The sequence below is a fragment of the Accipiter gentilis genome, chromosome 17 (genome assembly GCF_929443795.1).
Source record: "Accipiter gentilis chromosome 17, bAccGen1.1, whole genome shotgun sequence".
In the NCBI taxonomy this organism is placed as follows: Eukaryota; Metazoa; Chordata; class Aves; order Accipitriformes; family Accipitridae; genus Astur; species Astur gentilis.
In genome coordinates this window covers 15,620,510-15,642,705 of record NC_064896.1, presented here as the reverse complement: position 1 = coordinate 15,642,705, position 22,196 = coordinate 15,620,510, and the positions used below count along the sequence as shown (strand labels likewise).

Below are 22,196 nucleotides of genomic sequence, written 5' to 3'. Positions count from 1 at the left end.
GGCAAGAGGAAATGGCCTCAAGTTGTACCAGGGAAGGTTTAGACTGGATATTAGGAAAAAATTCTTCACTGAAAGGGTTATCAAGCACTGGAACAGGCTGCCCCAGGAAGTGGTTGATACCATCCCTGGAGGTATTTAAAAGACATGTAGATGTGGTGCTTAGGGACACGGTTTAGTGGTAGACTTGATAGTGTTAGGTTAATGGTTGGACTTGATGATCTTAAGGGTCTTTTTCAACCTAAATGATTCCATGATTCTAAAGAATAAGTTGTCAAGTTTCTTAGTAATGCAGTGCTGAAACAGACACACATGGAAGCACAAAATAATAGCAACACAAATAAAAAACTTTGCAACATAGCAAACCTAGAAAAATCTGTATTAGTTTCATGGCAATTAGAAGTATTAATATTCTTGAAGACGAACAGAATCTGTAGCATGGTACAGTACATCAGGCCACAGTTTAACTGCTGATATTTCAGCAGCACTGTTTTCAATGGACTTCGACTCTAACTGATGCCACGCTAAAAGTGTCATCTCTTCGCTAGCTTGCCAAAGGTAAGGGGCAAAACTTGGGTGATATTTCGAATGTCTTTTTTTCTATCCAACTAATATCTAAATTCACCTTGTCTACAACTAGAAGGACAAATAAGCAGCTCAGTTTTGAACTCCTGCCACCTTTTTTTTCAGATCAGCAGAGGTATTCGTCCAGCACCTCTTTTCCAGAGACATCTCTTGGCTGCTAAACAAAGTCTGGAAATCTGAATCCATTCATGAACTCAGATTTCCCATGTGGCAACACACCATGCCTCAAACTGCCCCACTAGCTCTAGAAAGACATGTGCGCTGTCCTTAAACTGGCACATATCACTGTAGCTTAGGTTACATATGTCAAAGCTTCGTTCTGCACTATCCAGTAACAGGGGGGGGCTGTCAGTACCACTAGGTGTATCAAGATACTAAATTAAGGACACTAGAAAGAGAAAGGATGAATTGAAGGAAATGAGCTAAACCAAGGAAGTCATCAGGGACTTGATGTCATATGAACTAGTAACTCTGTATCTGTAAGTATTCTGTTGCAACTTTTCATCCCAACTGAGGAAAAATATATCCCTCAACATGTTGAAATAGGAGAAGTTGCCATAGGATGGAAATTCCATTACAAAGCAGTTTATAAATAACTGATTAGTCAACAAGTACTTTTGAAAGTCCATGTATCTCCTAAGTCCTTTTTTTCTAGAAAAAAAAAAATCATAATCATTGCAAAACACCTGTCTGAAAGTTATTTTTTACCTACGTTCTGTTCATTATTTTTCTATTTAAAGAAAATACAACAATGGCCAATCACATCCTATAAAGGATGAATAAATGAAGCTCATAAATAACAGCTCCCTAGAAATTAAAATGTGGAAATTATTGGTTTTATAAGGAACTATTAATTATAGATATATATAATATGGAAAATATGAAGTATCTCATTAACGTGCTAGCCTCCTTCTGAATATTATTTGTAATAAATAGCTGATGAGCTTCAGTCATCATCTTATCTTACTGTTATGGAGACCTGAAAACTTGACTATGTTAAAATACTTAAAGAAAAAAAAAATAAGCAAAAAACATGTCAGCATGTTCTCCTGGTGCATGTGTCAGTTCCATGTGACAAGATAATCATAATATTAAGCCAATAATTAGGAATATTTTGCTGAATTAAATTTGAGAGTTAACTATTCCGCTGTATGGGTGAGTCAATACAGGAACATCTTAGAACTGAACTTACAGCTTCTCCATTGTATACAAGTCCTTGCCCAAAATACTTTTAAATTGAGCTTTTTTGGTTTGCCTAGAGACTGATTAAAGATAACGTATGTTGGTTGGCAAGCAAGGAGAATCAGGGCTCTAAGATAGTTTATCACAGGCATATCATGTACTATGCATACAGTAAAAAAAAGATAACATTTACATGTGCTGTTGTTGTCAGACTTCAAAATGAAGGGACAATTCATGAGACCTTACCTGGACCGTTTATTTCTGGGTCACAGAGAGACAGAACAGAAAATGTGCTCACAGGAATATTTCTCCATACAGAAAATATTAATGCCTTTTTGTCAGAAAAATTCTGTCACAGTATTTCAAGAACCATTTGAAAATAACCCTATTTGTCAATAACCACAAGTTTATTGGCCCTATTCTTTTGATCCAAGAAAAAAAGCAAATTTTGAACCTGTCAGATGCTTGGATATTAGTGGAGAAATTTAGAGATGTTTTAACATTTTCTCAGGAACAGTGGCATAACTAGAACTTGTCAGGTTAAAAAAGAGCAAAATTATTCTTAAACAGAAGTAAATTGAGGGGGCAAGATGTTGCATAATGTTCTATCTGAATAGTACATTAATCTTACTACTGCTACTGGTAGGGTTCCTACCTATCTACCTGTTCTCTTCTAATGTATCATAGGGTAGAGAGGATACCAGTGGCATCCACTTCCAGAGCATGCATGGTAACTCTGCTAGAGACTAAACTCGGTCTTGATAAATACTGACTTCCACCTGTGGCTTGAGACTGTATGCCCGATATATAGAATTCTCACTGGAATGAGTGCAAATGCACTGAAGGCTTATATCATGAAAAAAACATTTTCATATAGAAAATGTGAACTATTTTTCCATTATCATTTGACAGCTGCCTGTCAATAAAATTGTGCTTGCTATATGTTGAATAGTTTGTGACTGCACTGATGGGTACACTTAAAAAGCTCTAACTTTCTTCAAAGCTGCTAAATCCTTAAAAACCAGTGAAAAAATATATATGTATTGCCTTGCTGAGATAATTTTCTCATTGTTTCCTACACTCTTATTAATAGTATAAAATATAGTATTTAAAAACTATTTAAAATACCATAATAATATATATTAATAATAATATAATAATACTATTTAAAACACTTAACTAACAGCTGCTGGGGAAAAAAAAATAGTTGCATTGCAGAAGGGCTTAGGGGTGTATACAGTCCTTTTCATGTATCTACCCTTTGCTATGGACTTATTACAATCTCACAAAAATATCATTCAAGTGTTACCTGGGATGTAAGCTAGACAGTACTTATGACACTGGCAGCATTTCAGCCATACCATTCTGTGATGCAGTGTTCAATAACCCAGAGACAAATTTGCAACTCACCTTCTGCATCTTCTGGCCTTGTAAGATCGATGACACCAGGGCCCAGTTTTCCATCTTCATTGGGTTTCCCTGTTAACTGTGGGCCTAAATTTTCAAACCTTGTTCTTTCCTGGAAAAGAACAGAAGTAGTCTTAATGGTCCATATAGGTTAGTTCTCATTATATGCCTGTGCATATGTGTATGCACTGATACAGGCCTTATTTTTTTATATCTGAACAAATAATGAGAGCATTTAATTGGAATTTTAACTCGGGGACAATTTTTTACAGATTCTGAATGCTTGCATTTATGAAAATCAGTTTTAAATGTGAAACATATACCAAAACTTTGAGATTATTTTGATCTGCACTGCCATAACGCATAAACGATTGTACATGCAAATACAAAACACTCTTGGCAGCAAACAGTGCTGATCAATGCTGCTCACTTTGCCTTTCCACTTATTTTCTAACTTCAACTGGAAAAGACAATCAACATTTGGGAGACATGAAAATTCAGAAGTTGAAAGAAGAGTTTGTATTAAAATATACTGCTAATTATAATGGAAAAAGCACTTTTTCCCCACTATGAGATTCAAGTTTGCATTCATACCTCTGAGAAAACACAAGTCTGAATTTTATGCAAGAGGTTTTCAAAGACAAGTATTTGAAAGAAGGAATAATAGATGACAGAACTGATATTATTATTTTGTCTAGGAATTTAAATTGTACATCAGCGGATAGGGAACCTAAGGAGATTAAAAAAGAAAAAAAAAAGAAGAAAAAAAAGAATGCACACTCCTAGAAAAACAGAAAGCTTTTGAGAGCTGGAGACCTCCATAGGAAACCTGGAACTAGAAAGTGGAAACTGAAAGGTATTTTATGTGCTAGCCCAGTTCCTCAATCAACTGCTGGACAAGGGCACTATAAATGACAGTGTAATATTGTCTCACAATAGTAGTCTCTGTAGTACTGTGTATCAGTAGCAAAGCGTTCAATGGTTATCATTAATTTAGCGTTCTCATTTGAAGGAACATAGCATGTTTTCCCTCTTGCCTTGTTGTTACGTCTTCAGACTAAACTTGGCATTATGTTGTACTTGTGAATGAATGAAACCTTGTTGTTCATTACTATGAAACAATATTAAATGTCATGTCAGCTTGAATTTACAGACTTGAAATACCAGCTTTCAGCTCTGCGAACAGTTTCTCCATGTTATACTTAATGCATTATGCAGAAGTAGAGTGCTGATTGCTGTTCAGTCTATTGTTCAATGACCTAGTTCTGTGCTGTGCATACTAGACATAAGAAGAAAACATTAGGAGCTTCTCTCCTGCAAGATGGTTAGAAACTTGGAAATGTTCTTAAGGGCAAAACATACTTTATGGCCTTCACTCCTCATTCGCGCCACCTCCCAATACTTCCATTTTCCAATGTGATTATTTTCTATTATCATTATCTTTCAGTAATAAAACCCCACCAGGCCAACAACAAGGAATTCTTTTGATTCCTCATTCTTTTGATTCCTTCAGCCATGGATTTTTTAAAATTATTTTCTGTTTAATTTGCAGAGGAAGATGAGAAAGCACAACCTGACACTGGATTTGCCACAACATGCAGCAGAGGAGGCATTTCAGGTACTAACTGCATTTCTAAAAGTTTCTCAGAATCTTCCAGTTGTCAACCCTCCCCCACCCCCTGCATTTTATATGGTTAACTTCTTAACTTATTTTCTTCTGTAAAATCTGTGGTTGATGAAGGAGCTTACATATACAACGGAACTCATGAGAAAAGAAAGAGTTACAAATGAAATGTGACTGCAGAAAGGCACTGCAATGCTAGAGGCCCAATATTTTACTGAGAGATGTTGTGCAATGTAACAATACACCTGAATCATCAGGATGGGATCTGTTTTACTGGTAGACAGAATAAAAAATAAGTTTGTCAAGAATTCTGTGTTCCATTACAAAGGGCTGATTTGCAGTTGAGATAAAAACAAAGATCAGTACTAAGAAAACAGCTTTTGGCACATATATTGCCTCTTCCAAAATATTTGTGCTAAAAGCTTTTTTTTAAGGATGTTAACACAGCACCTGCAGTATTGTTGGAAGAACAGCCCTTAAGTGTTTCAGAAGGAAAAATACCTTTCTGCTATAAAAATCAACAGACCCTGCTACATATCAATATGCACATTTGGAATATCTTTCTAGTCATTCATTCTCTTTGATTTTACCAGAAAATATTCTGGTAAAAAAAAAAAAAAAAGAAAAAGAAAAAAGAAAGTTTCTGATAGAATATCAATATTTTGACATGGTAGGAGAAAATGGAAAATTACGTGATAAGGTTCAGGAACAGTAAAATGAAAGCACTTATACCATAAAAATGCCTGCTCTTGTCAAACAAAGGAGATGTGCTTATACTTCTTTCATAACCCCCTTCTTCTAATTCATAAAAACCTGTAACAAAGCTAGCTATATTTAAGTGTTTGAAATGCCTTTTAAAGTCATTCCTTTGCTTGCTTTTTTACTGAAAAGAATCTTCATAGTGATTTCAAAAAAAAAATTCAATATTTGCATTGGGTTTAGACAAATTCAGAGAACTGTAAAAAATAGAAAAATGTTCCTCAAGACTAATAATGTATTTATCTAGTAGATGCCTTTACAGTTCCATGAAATACAGCAAATTCATATGAAATTTATTATTAGAGAGGAAACTTGTCCCACTAGGCTCCAATCCTTTTTTATGGGATTTGTCTTTGCTCCCATCTTGAATTCATCCCAAAGAGAATAGTTACTTGCACTAAAAATCCTTTAAAAGTATATCTTATTCCTCGTATGAGCAAGGACTGAAAGGAAGAATGATTCTGCACATAATAGTCCTATATGAACAAAAAAAGACATACCTTCATTAAAAGTAAATAGCTATACATTACTGCACTTACAAACATTACCTACACGTGAATATTTGCAGACATGTACATCAACTACTGGATATATTGCTACCTCCCTAACCTACATTAATAGAAAAGTTTGGTGAGTTTGTAATAAAGTGCACCACTACGGACAGCACAAATGTTTTGTTTCTGGTGAAAAAGCATTTTGGACCTCTATTTTGAACTGATTTTTTGTACCAGCTATGGAGTTATACTGTATGATCACATTAAGTTTTCCCATTTAAATTTCAGAAAAAGGGTTTTGGACATGACACTGACAACCCTTTCTCATGGCAAGATCAACACAAGTCAATTGGAGTCTGCACTAGAAAACTGAAAGCTCTTCCCAGCACAATTCAGATCCTTTGTGCTTCTTTATATATAGAACACACAGTAAAAATAATCACTTCTTTAATATGAGAAAAAAGATTCTTCTTAGCAGCCAAATCTTAATTTTCCATTCTCTGATATGATTAGGCACTTATTTATGCATTGTCAGTCACAAACATGCAGAAAACGTAAAAGTTATTGAAAAAATTAAAGTCTGCTCAACTGTCTTGCAGGACTGTTGGTTCTCTAAGTGCTTTGAAATTATGATGTATGAGGTGGATGTTGCATATTAAATAAAGATATTTAAATTATAAAGCCCCCGTTAGTGAGAGCTGATGAATGTTAAATGTTACGAGCCACAAGGCTGTGGCATCCATCATATTCACATATTATCACAGTCAGTGATGGAGCAGCCCCAGTGATGACAGATAGACTGCTAGATAGTTATCCCTTATTACCAGAGTCACCAAGCAAGCCTTTCAACCCCTTTGGCATTATTTTTAGCTTTGCATTAAATTAGCAACTTTTCCGTCACGTTCTGGCAGAAAGTATCAATTCTTTCTTCACATGTGGAAAGTAAAAGAATGATTTAGTGAAGCAAGGAGTAAAAGAAAAGGAAGCAGTAGCCCCTACCTCTGAAAAGGCTGCAAACTTCAAATGACTAGAAACAAATATAAAATTGTGATCTTGTGAAAGAACAGCAATGAAACAGTAAGCACACAATAATGGCTTTTCTCTGCACTAGGATAAAAGCTGAATTTTTGATGTGCACAGTATATTTTCATAAAATTTTATATACTATGTTTTATACACTTATTGGCTATTCCATAATAATGTGTGTGCTAACAGTAAAATTGCTCTTAAATTTATGTGTGTTATTTATATGTTCCCACGTAACAATGCTTTTTGTTGTAAAAAATATTCTGTTTATTAATGTAACTTTACAACCACTGCATCCAAGATCCGTGGTAAATTAATGACATTTTTATTATTTTATAGTGTCATTAAATTTTTACTGATCACTCCATCAAACAGAAGCAATAAAGGCCATAATGCAAACTGGGACACTTAGATCAGGGGAGCAGGAAGGCATTCCATATAGTCTGAAGTAAACGGCTTGCTATAAATGATATTTATACCATCTTTAAGGATGTGAGAATACTTGGACAAGTTTGGCAAAACTGTTTCTGTAGTACTGTGGATTGTGTACTTAAATAACAGTTTACTTGCCAGCAAGACAATTTTTTTTCAAACCATATGCGAGAAGATGACTGATTGCATCCATCTCTTGAAAAATAATATACGAAATGTAATAATACACTGGGCACCCCTCCCTTCTGGATTACCAAGACTGATCCGACTATACCCATGCCTCAAATTATTTCAACATGCTTGCTTTTTCCACATCTGAAATGTATGCTTAGTCTGAAATGGAAAATGGCATGCATGCTGATCATTGTGTAAAAGATTTAAAATATATATTTTTTTGCAAACAAATACTTTTTATTTAAGTAGATGTGTTTGGACAATCATGTAATAAATACCCTTTATTTCAATAGTCCATCATGGAAGCCGTTACCAATGTTAATTCAAAGAGCCAGTTTCTAGAAACTGAATTAATACAGGTCATTCACAGAAGCCACAGAGCACATGACTGAAGGGATATTATTTCTTCTGAGGACAGTACTTTAGTTAGAATGACTACAAATAATTATCACATATTGTCTTTATGTATGAAATGGATTTCAGTTGAATTATTCCATATTAAATGTTCTAGTAGCTTATTTGCTAACCATGATCTATTCCCTTCACGTACCATGGACAGTAAACAACAGGCAAACTTACTATATTCAAAACATAAAAAGGACATTTTCAGTAGAACACAGAGGAAATTATTCCCAGTTTGAATAAGGAGGAATCACAAAACCTTTTTTTTTTTACCCTGGAAAGTCAAGATACAATCATCCCAAGCTTTTCACCTTCTTCTTACTACTTTTTTAATGGCTAGGACTGAAAAGTTAAATTACCCTCCACTTTGAATCTTTTGCAACATCTTGGCACAGCAGGGATAATTACAAATTGACTTTCAGCCTTATCTCTGGATATTTTAGTTATCACGGGTGGGAAGTTTAAACATTAACCTTATTACAACAACGTCAATCATCCTACTGGTGTGCAGGCATGCAACTGCTGGAATTCTTTGGATGGCAAAGTAGATAAACACAATAGTGGCATTATTGTTACAATTAAAGCAAGGCCTTTGGTTTTGCAGAACTATGGTGAGTATCTAGAACTTGTTTTCAACATCATAGCAGCGGGAGTTGCTCCAAGAAAATGGAGACATTAAATTAGCAAAGTAGGCAAACTTATTGTAGGAATGCTGTATTTTAAGATACTACAAGACACAAAGTATGTCTTTTCCTACCACGGATTTACGGGTTGCATGAATGAAGGATATGCTGAGTTCCATGATGTTGACACAGCCTGACCCTACTTTATTTTTTAAGTGAAATACCCGAATTCAATGATCTCAGGAGCCAAAGAGGGACAGTTCAGTGAATTTTCACCCTGACATACTGCTGTTTTCAGTTTTTGAAGGCCACTATATTATTTATAAACTGTTCCAGTACTATCTTTGTATGCTGAACATACAGCATGGACTAGCATCCTTGCCACAGACTGCAGATTTGTGTTATGTTACAGTGCCTCAAAGCAAACAGCTTGCTTGAAAAGGTGGGGAGAGAGAAGCCGTTAGGTACCCTTTTAAAAATATTCTTCTGTCTCAAAGCATAACTGAAAAGTAAGATATTAAAAGCAGATAACAGGGAATTTACACTAAAATTTCTTTGCCTGACTGGCAAGCCTCAGCTGGCTTCCATGTGACAATGTGACATATGCCATACCATCACAAGCAGAAAATACTCCAAAGTTGTTCAGTGACAGAATTTCATAGTGATTGTCATGATATGGAACATTCTTCTTTTAAGACCCAGGTTCTGGAGTCAAAATTGAGAATTGCAATTTCATCAAAATTTAAAGTGTCTAGAAAAAAGTTTGAAACTGGAGTGCTAAGGGTAAAAAATTCATCAAATAAATGCAAACCCAAATGGCGTACTTGTAAACACTCTCTTTAGCTAATTATTTTGGAAGTCTGATTATAAGGATCAGAATTCCTAGAGCCTCTGGTTAGAGTGAGCACTAGCCATCTTGACCTCTGAACACAAATAAGAAGGATTTAGATGAATTCTCTGGTTATTGGGAGCATTCAGCACATAGTAATAAATTAATAGACTTCAGTGCATTGAAACTTGCCTTTAAAAATAAGTGTATGAATTTAAAAATAGTTTTTAAAAGAAAAAAAAAAAAAAGAACAGATAGCAAATGTTTCCACCAAAGTAGGATATTATACCCTCCTACACATGAAGTATTGACATACCCGTAACTATTGCCACACTTGCAGGCACTCCTAAGCTATGGATCTGCCCTGGTTAGATTACTTTCAACAGGATTACTGCACTCACTGAGCCCCCTTAACCAAATGCTTTATGTCTTTGTTCATATGGTTTTAATATGGTTTTAACCAATTGCAAGGTTATTTATAAGTTTGCAACTCCCCAGTAGTTAGAGTTATGAAGCGTTCAGACTTAAGCATATCCAGTTGTGTGGTAACCCAACTACTGCTTTCATGCGGTTTCCAACTTTTTATTCATGCACAAAGGCATGATGCATGGCAGTATCTGAGAACTTTCTGATTAACCCTTTGTTTCAGCAGCAAATTCGTACAGCACCATACGGCAAAATTACACATCAACTAAAAGATAAAGATTTAAAAAAAAATAAAAAAAAAAATAAAAATCACACGAACTGTGGAATTCTGCCTTAGACTGATGAGAAGTCATTAGTCCTTGAAAGACAAAGGGACATTCAATTAAATTAACATCTGGTAAACGAAAAGCCAACAAAAGGAGTTACTACTTTACACTCTGCATAATATGGCTGTAGAATTCACTAGAGGTCAGAAAGAGTCCAAAGCTTGGGCTGTCACTTGTTTTTAAAAGAGCTGGATAATTTTATGACTGTTAATAACATTTGTAGTAACACATGCTAAGATAATCGAATCTCATGTTCCAGAGTGTAAGCTGTTCAACTGTCGGGGTCAAAGAGAAATTCCCTTGTTCTTTCTGCTGCTCCCTTCCCTCCTGACCAACATCCACAGATGATTAACTGGGAGCCTTCTAGGGAGAGAAGTTAATTTTCTTTTATAGTATCAGGTATTGCTCACTAGATTTAAGGGTGAACTGGTAAATGGTATAGACCAAATCTATTTACCTTGTATGTAATTAGAAAGAATCTGAATGCAACCATTTAAAAAACCCCCACATTTTCTCTTAACTAAATACATACATGTGCATTTTTGAGAGACAGACAAAAATAAACACAAATTACAATGGACATACACTTCTACTAGGAAATAACAGGACTGTTTGGGATTTTTTTTTTCTGTGCTCTAAACTGACTAATGGAAACAATTCAATAGCTACTCTTGGACCTTCAGAATGGTCATTCACATTTCTAATGTTTGAGTTACAAGAATAAATGCATAAGGACATAGCAAAGCAAAGCATTTTTTCCCTAGCAGACTAAATATTACAGAGGAATAATAATATACAGTTTGCTATGCTTCAGTTTAATTTAGCAGCTGGTTGGACCTTGTCAGTTATGGCCTTATTTTCACCAGGTATTTAAAAATGAAGACATTGAAATGCCATAAAAGTGTACAGAAATACTTTTACCATATTTAGACAATGCCATGATTCTGTATGTATATCTGCATGCTTCCCCAAACATTTCTGTTTGTGACTAAATTTCTTTAAAAGTACTGTCATGCATTAGAATCAGAACAGCATTTAGAAGATTGGAGATCTGGTTGCTAGCCTCAAAACTGTGAATCTCCTTTTCTCTTAATCATCTAGTAATATATTCCAGGCTGAAAACACAGCTTTAGCAAGAAGCCACAGCAGTATAACAACCAGCAAAACTATTCTAGGTTCAGCACAACAATTTTTTTGGAATGGAAAAGAAAGGCAGAAAAGAAGTCACCAATTTCAATTTGATTGCGGTGTTCTGCAAACCTCAACAGCACAAAGAAAATTCAGCTGCCCTCCACACAAAGTTGGGAAAAGAGAGGTCTTAAAAAATCCAGAACACACACACATACACACACAACACCGGTCAAGCATCTTGAGAAGCAACATGATATTCTTTTATGAACAATACAGAAATGTAAGCACATGCAAACAGACACATGTATGTTTGATTTTAAACCTATAAAAGCTAAGAGAAAGACGGATGATGTTCTCATAGATACTTTCATTCCATCATTTCAACTGTGCCTAATGATAGGCACATAGCAGATTTTGTGACATGATCAAACAATACTGGAAAAACTGTGATAAAAATGGACTACATGATGCAATAATCAATTATCAAATAGCAATAAATGCACTTTTCCTACTCTACATGTGGGTAGCAGTTATAAAGGTTTAAAAGCAAATATTTCAAATACTCTACTTGCAAGTATTTTTACAATTAAAGAACTAAAGTTCAGGGAAAATCTGAATCCGAGTTCTCTGCATTTTATTACAGCAATCTTTGAACATGAATAGCATTGTATATTGTAAGTATAGACTCCAGTAGCTCCATTAGGGTAAATCCTCCAGAGCTTTGGAAGAAGTAGAGTTATCTAACCCAGATCCTCTGAAGGAGTCACTGGTGTTACCTACTACCTTTTGTTTATCTCTATAAGCAATGCAGGCCTCTAGACATGGCTGCTCCATCCCATTTTCAGGAAGACATCTGTAGTTTAAATTGGTGATGCAAAAGACACTTGGGCTTAAATGTTCATATTTAGAATTAGAAATGCAATCAAGGCAGTTAACAAAATCCCACCAAATGCTACTGTTTTCAAGTATATGCCTTGCCTTGTGCTGGATGTAAATATATAATTACATACCGTGCATATATAGATTAAGTAGGCTTTTTCTGTATTTATCAAGCTGATTTTTTTTTTTATTTTGTAGCATTTTAAGTATACTTTTTAAAGGTTGCATTTTATGATTGCTGCTTATATATTACTTGTTCATACTCAGGCCTTTTTTGTTATGTTTAGAGGGAAAAGAAACATATCACTAAAGAATAAGGATGGGTGACAATGGAACAATGATAATAACATCATTATGCAGTGTTTTGCCTCTTGTACCCCCATCACTGCCATGTTTTTCTCTGATAATTTCAGCCTCAGGAAAATGTGCTGCTTACTGTTTATGTCAGGAAGGCAAGATTACTGTTTGCATGATTACAATATCAAGTATGATGTACGTAATGCCTGTGATAATATAGATGTACCCCTCAACTAGCTCTTGTCTTTAATCTTCATTCAACAGGAAAACAAAACAAAACAAAACACAGTGAGTTGCAAATTCTTGCAGCCTTGTATAGGCCTTAATCTTGTAAGGTACTGAGTATTTTCACTCCAGTCCAACAGAGGCCTTGAGGACATGGATAGTCACTATTTAACTCCAGGGGAATACTTATGTGCTTATATTAATAACGGACTAACGCACTTCAATGAATCAGGGCCAAAGTGTGTAGTTATATGTTTACACTGAATCTGAGAATAAAAATTAAACAACTTCTTTCCAGGTAGAAAAAGATGCTTTCTCCTTCTTATTGATCACTCCTTTTTCCCTTTGAAGCAGGTAGGTTGAAGGCCTTCTGGTATGAAAAAGAATTATTCTTCTTTAGGAATAAGACAATAGAAAGCCAAGAACACAGTCATGTAAGGATTTATGCAAGTGGACAAGATCTTGCATTAACAATGTCCTAGCTGAAGGCAAAAGAACAACTCCCTATCAGTGAAATTGCTATATTTATTTACTTATCTTTCTAATACAATCAGAACTAAGTTGCTCATAATTTATGGTTTTTTTAAATTTGTACTCAAGGAAAAAGCAGCCCAAACTGGATTTATGAACACTATAAATTCATCAAAACAAACAAACAAAATAAGCAACTGATAAAGTAGGATAAACGTTCCATTTGCTACATCCGATGTGCAAATGCAGGCAAATACGTACTTCCTGGAAACTGGGAGAGATTTCCATCTCTTGGAAGGAGTAAGTCTTCCATGCAGGAAGTACGAATCAAAATAATGTAAGAGAGTGAGTACTTCAAAAGGGTAACTGAAGGTTGTGCATTGTTTTCATGGAGAATCCAGGAACCCTTACACCTGAAACCATCTTAAATGCAAAATGAATACCTACGGGCTGAAAAAAATTATGTGGTTTTACTGCCGCAATATACAAAGACAAAACTGCTAGTCATCTATAGCTAATGCTACTGGCAAAACCCCATTCTCTAGCTTTTTGTTTAAAGTAGAACGATTTTATAAACCTTGTTTTGTTTTTATCATGAAAAGCTTGTTTCAAATTTCCCACATAAGATATCCATTAAAGTACTCTTCAGCTCAATGCAACAATGACAGTTTAGAAAATGCTTTTATACCTTAACAACCAATCTTGAATGGGGGTTTCAAAAGTAGTGGTTTCACCCACAGAACATATTAGCCACTCATATCCACTTAAGACCTACTTTTGACCTTGTTTTCAGCATAAGCATAGACTGGGTCCTACTACATCTCTCTGCTTTTAAAATGAATTTTTCTCTCTTTTCCCTTATCCTCATTCATCTAGATGACATATAGGGAAAAGCTCATGCAATTCACTGAAGGAACATTCCAGCTCCTCATTCCAGTGCAAGATTTTTGCTGCTCTGTGGACCAACACAATCTGTGAGTAACAGGGAATTTCCTGTCTCATACCTTCTTACTCGTTTGTATACTTGTATACTTTATAACTGTCATTGTATTTTCTAGCTGTGTCTTATAAGAAAGAGAATAATAATGTCCTGGGGAAGCAATCAGCATTTTGGAGCTTTTTACTATTATATATGTAGACAATCATAATACCTACCACTGAGCATTAGTAGTACCCAAATCATTTTAAAAAGGAGGTTGGCAACGGTATCTCCAGGCACAGAGAGGGGAAATTATTATCTTCTGGTTACCCAGAAAGTCAATGATTAAGCTGAGAACTGAACCCAGAACTTCTGAACATTAGGCCAGTCCGCTGGCTGTTATGCCACACTGCCTCTGCCGTAAATCCATTTGATGGATTTTTCAGTCATGGAACATTAAAGGCTATGCTCTTGTCTAATGAATATGTTTAAAGAAAACAGTACAAACAAAAGCAAATGTAACACTTAAATTATCTGAGATGTACTGCTTTGATGTCACACTTAGATAAAGGATTTCCTACTGGAGACCTATGTACACTTATACATACTGTAAAATATTTTAGCCAGTACCACTAGCTGGCATGCTGGTATCTATTTATGTCTGAAAAGGGAACATAATCAGTTTTAGTTGGTTAAGTCCAATCTAAGCCAACTTTTATATTTTGACCAAGAGCTTGGCAGTGCACTAGCAGTGGCAAGTAGCAGAAAATTGCCTACAGTGTTATTTGCCAGATTATTTGAACAATTTACATTGGGTTTTCAAGAGAGTTTGAAGTATTAAAAACTTAAGATTTGGAAAAGCCTCGAACCATGGATTTTTGTTCCTAGTTGCAATAAGACGCACAGGAGAGGGTTATGATATAGGATGACTGACTAAATGAAGCATTTTTTTAATATAAACCACCTGAAACATTTAGGAGCAGTTCAGTTTGAACTGTTAAGATATTTTTTTTTTAATTGAAGATTTGGAGAGTCAATTGATTTAGATTAAATGCTCAACCTTTCACATCTACTTGTTTAAGATTCATGTTGACATTGTACTAAACATGGCCATACAGTTTATATTCCAGATAAATTGATCTGACTACAAGCCTCACTCTTTAGTATGATTCTTACTCCAAGATAAATCAATATTTAATATCTCCTGCAACAGCCCCAGTAGATAATTTTAAACCTTTTCTCCATCCCATTAAGTTACCTTTAAAAATTCTTTATACAAGGCTTCACAGATGACTTCTGAAAAACTAGTTTATGAAAAGCAGTCTGAAATTCATTAATTCAGATGGAAGGGGTTTTTTAATCTTGCTGCATTGTGCTGATCTCTAAATCCATCTCTGTTTAGCTAATTCTCCTGCTCAGCTAATTTGAAGAATAAATAAATACTTCCTGTAAATCTGTAACACAGATTTTAAACATAAAGAAAAATACCCTTCCACTGCTTGCTATATGGGACAAGATATTTCTAGGGTGTGAACTCTGCAAAAACAGGCTGACCGAAGCTCTCACTGACTCCCTAAGAGGATGGGTACTCTGCACCATCAGGTACCAACCTCCACCCAGCTCCAACCCTGTTGCCACAGCAGCTAAGAGCAGCAGTGATAAGCAGCATTATGTTGGACTCAGTCATCGGTCACATCCCAGCCTCCATTTTGAACACTAAAATCTACTCTCTGCTCCCTCTCCTCTCCCCACCCTCCAATCTGGTGGAGCGGCTAAGGAGGAAAAACATCTCTTCCCCCTCCCTCAAACCTCTCCTATGGCTAAGGGCCCCAGTGGGATAGGAGTCTTTGATATCAGAAGAATGCAAACAGCAAGGCTCAGGTTTGCTGCTTCTTAGGGTTTAGAAACAGAGACATAAGAGGAATTTCAAATGAACATATATTGGGAGAACTGAAAGGGATGATGCCAAAAGAAAGGAAAGAACTATATACTCTGGAGCTATCTGGTTGTATATCCACCATTCAAACTATAGGATCTTCGTATTCATATCTGTGCTCTCCCTTGCTCTTATTTCCTACTCTGCATTACATTCAAAGTCCAGTTTCACGGACGCTGTATGCAGCAGTGAAGCTCTGTCCCATCCCTCACCCTCCAACCTACTGGTTCCCAACACAAACAGGCCACAATCCTTTAAATGTTCTGAATCAGCTGTTTATGGGGTCATGCTGAAAACTCAGTGAAATGTTCCAGTTTTATAAAAGGGGAGGGGGGACTTTTTGTTTTCAAAGCCATGTTTGCCACTTTTACGGCAGAGTTGCTCAAATAGTTATGTCCTTGAGGGGACAGTGAGATGCAGCCCAGGTTGCCGAGAACCTGTTTGCACTGGAGGGGCAGCCTGTGGAACCTAGATAGCACTTGCCTTTCAAATCTGTTAAAAATCTTCATCGCAGGAACTATACCTGCTTTGGTTTGATTCAAAGCACAGCCTAAAAGGGTCTGATCCTAAATGAGTTCTTTGATCACTAACAAAATAGAAACATTAAAGAAAAAAATTACATGACCAATTCACTTATAATGCAGTTTTCAATTTTATCTCTATTCCTTTGCTACCTCCAAGCAATCAAAAAGTGATATATCATGTATTTTGCTCATGGAAAATGTTCAGTGTTTAGCTTAGTTGTGAAGTCAAATCCAAGGAAGATTTAGCAACAAGAATGCAGTTGTATAGAGAACATACCCACTACATAGCAAAAATAAGTGAAATAATATTCACTTTTCACTGTCTAAGATGTTAGTGGGAATTCTACTGTGAAAATTGTGTGCTATTCTATTAATTAAGATGTGACACACAACAGCAATATGAGGATGTTGTTTTCAGGAGACACTACAAGAGTCCCAGCAAAAGCACAGTGTGGGTAAGCAGCAGGGAAGAGCAGCAGCAGGGACAAAAGGAAAGGAGACCTGAGCTAGCAGATCGTTGTGAACTCTGCAAGGAAGTTCCCGTTTCCCTCATGATAAGTGAATGATAGACACTTCCACGACCTAAACCACAGTCTATACCACGTTAGGAACATTCCTAGTACCTCAGGAGTGGAATTGCAGAACAGTTGAAGGATGAATAAGTAATGTGGATCCTGATTCAGAGAGGCATATGTGCTGAAAACCATCCTCAACATAGCAAATGCTTTACATTAGGAGAACTTAAATGGGGTCACAAACAGGAAATTGGGTGCTTTTTTCCCCATTATAACTGGATTCTTTATGTCCTCATAACACATATTCCCAGGTAGCAACAGTAACATGGCATGGATGGAGATAAAGGGAAATCACTTGATAAACCAAGCAAGTAGTACACTTCATCTCCTTCCCTTATAGAATAACTCACACATCCACTAAAAATTTCCCTTACTGCAGTTCACTACTTTTGCCTGTGCATGGTACCGAGTATATACTGATAAACTACAGATGTCTTTTGCACTGAATGGAATAGAAATCCTACATAGCAGACCATGCTATTTAGTGCAGAGGACTGAAAGGTATCCCACTCTACATAAGGTCAGTTTATAACTGTGAATATTAACTCAGCCAATTCCTTGCAAAGAAAGAGAAAAAATAAACCTTGGGTGAAAGAGAGTGGGAGCAAAATTTACAGGAAAATATATTTTTTGTATTTAAAAGTTTTAGGTTATTTCTGAAAGGAAACAAAGAGTTGGTGTACACTTCATCAATGAGACACTTGTCATGATATTGAAGAATAAAACACAGGAGTTACACAAAGGTCATGCAGGCAATCCCTTGATAAAAGGGAATCCCTTGGGAGGAAGAACGCAGCCATACAACCTAATCTTATTCATGGGCATTCAAAGAGCTTGAGCGGCATCAGGCAAGGAACAGAATTCTGGCAAGGATCTGGCAACTGAATATGTTTTGGCAACCTGCTGAACCCTTGACAGACCTAGAAGTTTTACAGTACATGATGTGTCAGTGACTCACTTCGTGTACAGTTCTAATGCACATCCTCCCGGTGATGGTTTCTATTCATACTGGCATCCAAAATATAGCAAAAAGTGTTCCTGTGCTTTAGAAATAGAAGGGAACAAGCACATAAAAGTAGGATGCATTAAGCAAGAACCTGTATGTATATAAAAAGATAGTTCATCTGACTAGGAGCCATGTAATGAAATTGTCACTTAGCAATTGAACTCAAGGATGCAAAGAAATTGGCAGAGTGATAAGAATGCATCCATTGCCTGCTATCTCAAGGAGCCTTTGGCAAGATAACAGTGAAAGCATGCACCCAGCTACTGATCAACGCGGATCTGACATTAAACCACAAGTGTCCACTTCTCTTACTGGCTGTTTAACAAATTGCTTTGGAACGGGTGGAGGTGAAGAGGAGATCTTTCCAAAACCTTGTCTCAATGTTCTCCCTCAGTTAATGAATGTCAGCAAGTGGAAGAGAACAGAAATTTGATATGTTTTTCCAGCTTTTCTTATAGAAGCATTTGCAACATGTTGGAGGCCACAGGCATAGAAGTGAAATACTGGGAAATTAATGTTGTCTGTAGATTTTCAGGATGTAAGTTGGGCAATTTCAGCTTGTGGGTCAGGCATAGTTTAGGTTTTAAGTAGTGTTATAACAGCTTACTACGACTTGAACATGATTTTAGTACAAGTAATCTGATGTTGAATATCATTTATTACCCTGTTACACATTTCCAATTGAGATAGACCTGTTTATGGAGTTAGTATTATGTGACTACAGATGGACAAGCTATGTGCAGTGAACAATTTATCCAGTAAATATAGTCTTTCTTATCTTTTCAAACGACCCCTGGAGGATCAGCAATTTCTATACGTGTATGAGTAACGTGTCAGTGTTCCAACAATCTAACTTTTGAGTTATGCATGAACTATGCACTTAAATGCTCAGTATTTTGCTGCTTGTGATTTATGCTGTAGTTGGTCACCTAAGACAAATTATATTGTTTCCAATGCCTGACTTAGTGATAAGTATTGCAACATTGCCTTAAATTACCTGAAAAAAGCAACTGGGAATTCTCTCAGCCAAAACACCCCCCAGGTTGTGGGAAGCCTTTACTTCTATCTATCAGCTCCTGCATCCACTAGCTTCAACACCACAGAAAAACTGATGAACCTGCCTCTGTCATACCATTGGTAGAAAAAAGATGGCAGTGGTAATGCGTAGCGTAGCAAGACCTGCAAGACCCCTAGATTAAATTGCTGCAGAGTTCACAGAGTTGCTGTAAAGATCTATAATTAGCACTGACACTGTATCAGGGGCTGGGAGAGCTCCCTGATACTGTGTTCCTCATTTGGTCAACATGGAGCTTGAAGTGGGTGCTGCATCAAAGCCTCTGTTTTTTTATGAAGAGGGGATGAGCAATTTGGGCATAAACAGCAAATGCTTAATTGTGCACAAATGTCCATGTTCATATGCAAATAAACCCATAGAAATAAAAATCCGTTTGCATGAATATGTGTGAAAAGAAAACAAAGAAAGGAATAAGCATGGTCAAACTCCATTAATCAGATTTCAAACAAACATTTGCAAATACCATTTTGCACTATTTGCTCAAGTCTTTTCATGAGATAAAAGACGACAATTTTACCTGCTAGCATGCTTATTCTTTTGTTTGAAGCAAAACAGTTAAGCCAGCACAAAGTAGCATATAATCCCACAAACGGGCAGCTAAGTAGGTATCCTTCAACAACAGGGAATGTATTTCAATTTATCATACCTATTGATGCAGCCTGGGGATATTTGAGAAACAGGAGACATCTTTAATTTTAGAACGTAATGAAGTATCAGGGAAAGTAATCCAAATTTATCCTTGCTGTACTTAATCTACTGCAGCTCAAAGAGTTATACTGGCAATGCATTTGGTGTTGTGAATTTGCTTAGAGGAATACCCAGAGCTTGGAAATAAATGGCAGTAACTTTTGTGGATGTCTCTGCTTGTATCTAAGTGTGAAATAATATGCAAATGTATTCTATAGTTTTCAGGACAATTGAAGAAGTGATATGATAGGATTGTGCAGCTGCCATTCTGACCCACAAGTTAAATCAATGAATATGTTCCTGCCCTAGCAAATTTATGTTTGAACAATAATTTTCAACCTATCTTTATTGTTTTGTGGAGAAGAATAATAAAAACATGGAATACATTTCAGGATATTTCTGCAAAGTCTCCTGAGTAGCTTGGGAAATGTATTGTACATAAGAAGATACAATCATTATGCTGTTACAGTCATCACAAAGACACTATCCTTTATGGCAGAACATCATCCTTTGGGAAAAATTATCCTTGTTGGTTTGTGTAAATTTTTCAACATTCACCCTCGGGACCCATTTTAATCTAATTCTGTTCCTTTGGGATTTTCTGTTGCTCCAACATTTAAGGGAGAAGACCAAAATAGGGCAAAGCTTTTATCCTTTTCACAGGAAATACCCCATGCAAGTGAAAAAGCAGTGTATTTGGCATTTTTTCTTGACCTGGAAAGGCAATAGAAGAAAGGGGCCAAATCCACTATTGTTATTATTATTATCATTATCATCATCATCGTTAATGAGGTCTAAAACCTGCAGCTAGGCAACCCCTTCAAGTAGCCCTGACAACAGAAATAAAAAAAAAAACGCTTATATGTGTTCAGCGACCATACAAGCATACTATTAAGAATAGACAGTGGCAAAAACTCTGTTAGCCAATATTCAAATGCAAAAATAGCTATTAATACCAAAACAGTGTGCTGGTTTCTTTCCTGAAAATAATATTTCATTGCCAAGTGCTCTTGCGATTGAATTGGAAGCATGAAAAACTTTAAAACTTCACCTAATATTGGAAGTTTCTTCACTGTATGGTGTGTGTACATATGTACACATACACACCTGTATATATGTGTATATAGTTATTCAAATGATGATGTTTCATACAGGTTCTTTATGCTTAGCTGCATTTTCTTTTAGTTTCTTAAGTATGTAGATCATTATTGGACTGGTCAAACTTTTTAAAAACTTTTAGTCCTATAGGGTTTCCATGATTATGCTTTGCAAAGATTCCATATTTTTCACTTAATTAATTGATTTTGATAACTTAATCAATAGACAAATAATTTAGATTTTATTTTAATCAGCCTCTGCATAATTTGAGGGACTAAGCATTTAACTGCACATCTAGTATATTGGAACAGAAATGCACAAACTACCAACTTTGAGACAATTTTGGAAAGTAAGGCAGTCGAGCAAAATGCTTAAAAACAAAGGTCTGCACAGCAAGTTCTTCCATAGGTGCAAAACTGGATCCTTCATAAGCAGGCACCAAAGCTAACTTATCTGTAAATTTAGATGACCTACATATGCCAGAGATTTTGCACTGTTTCTTTTTGTCTTTTCACTGTCAGTTCCACAGTTTCAGTGAACATGTAATTTTAATGTGTAAATTTCAAATACATTATTTGTATGTCTGTCTACATATAGCATACAAAGTAAATCTGAAAAAAAATTTCGTAGGTATATTGGTAGGCATGAGTATGAATATTTAGGTGTAAATAGTAGTATTTGAGCAATAGCACGTGATCAATTAAAGGCTGAATTGTATGTTACGTACAGACAGAAAGTTAATGTTTCATGAACCATGTTAATATTTCTACCTCTTGAGTTTGAGGAACAGACTTGACAAGATTTCATACCCACAGTCTTCTGCACCTGGTTCCCATTATAAACCTGGCCTTGATAATGGAGCTATGTTCTTCTACAGAGGCTAATATTAGCAATGGTATTTTCTTCCCGTAACTCTTATAACCTGAGTACCAGTGTTATGGTTGTATTTGACCCCTCTGTGCGTGTGCAGTTACAACTTCCATCACTTTCTTCACTAAATACACAGAGATCAGATAAAACATTTCTTTAAGTATGGGTACAATTTCTAAGCCTGATTTTATTTCCTGTGATATCTACAAATGCTAGT

The 22,196-nt window shown here is 36.0% G+C and overlaps 1 protein-coding gene across 7 annotated transcripts in view; it reads right to left on the bottom strand.

Moving 5' to 3' along the window:
- Window positions 1-22,196, bottom strand: part of SOX6 (SRY-box transcription factor 6) — a 381,650-nt gene that overhangs the window by 31,664 nt on the left and 327,790 nt on the right. For all 7 annotated transcript variants that reach the window (XM_049819851.1, XM_049819852.1, XM_049819846.1 and 4 more), the window contains one exon: window positions 3,175-3,283. In XM_049819851.1, coding sequence (XP_049675808.1) covers window positions 3,175-3,283 — 109 coding nt within the window. The remainder of the gene's footprint in view (window positions 1-3,174; window positions 3,284-22,196) is intronic.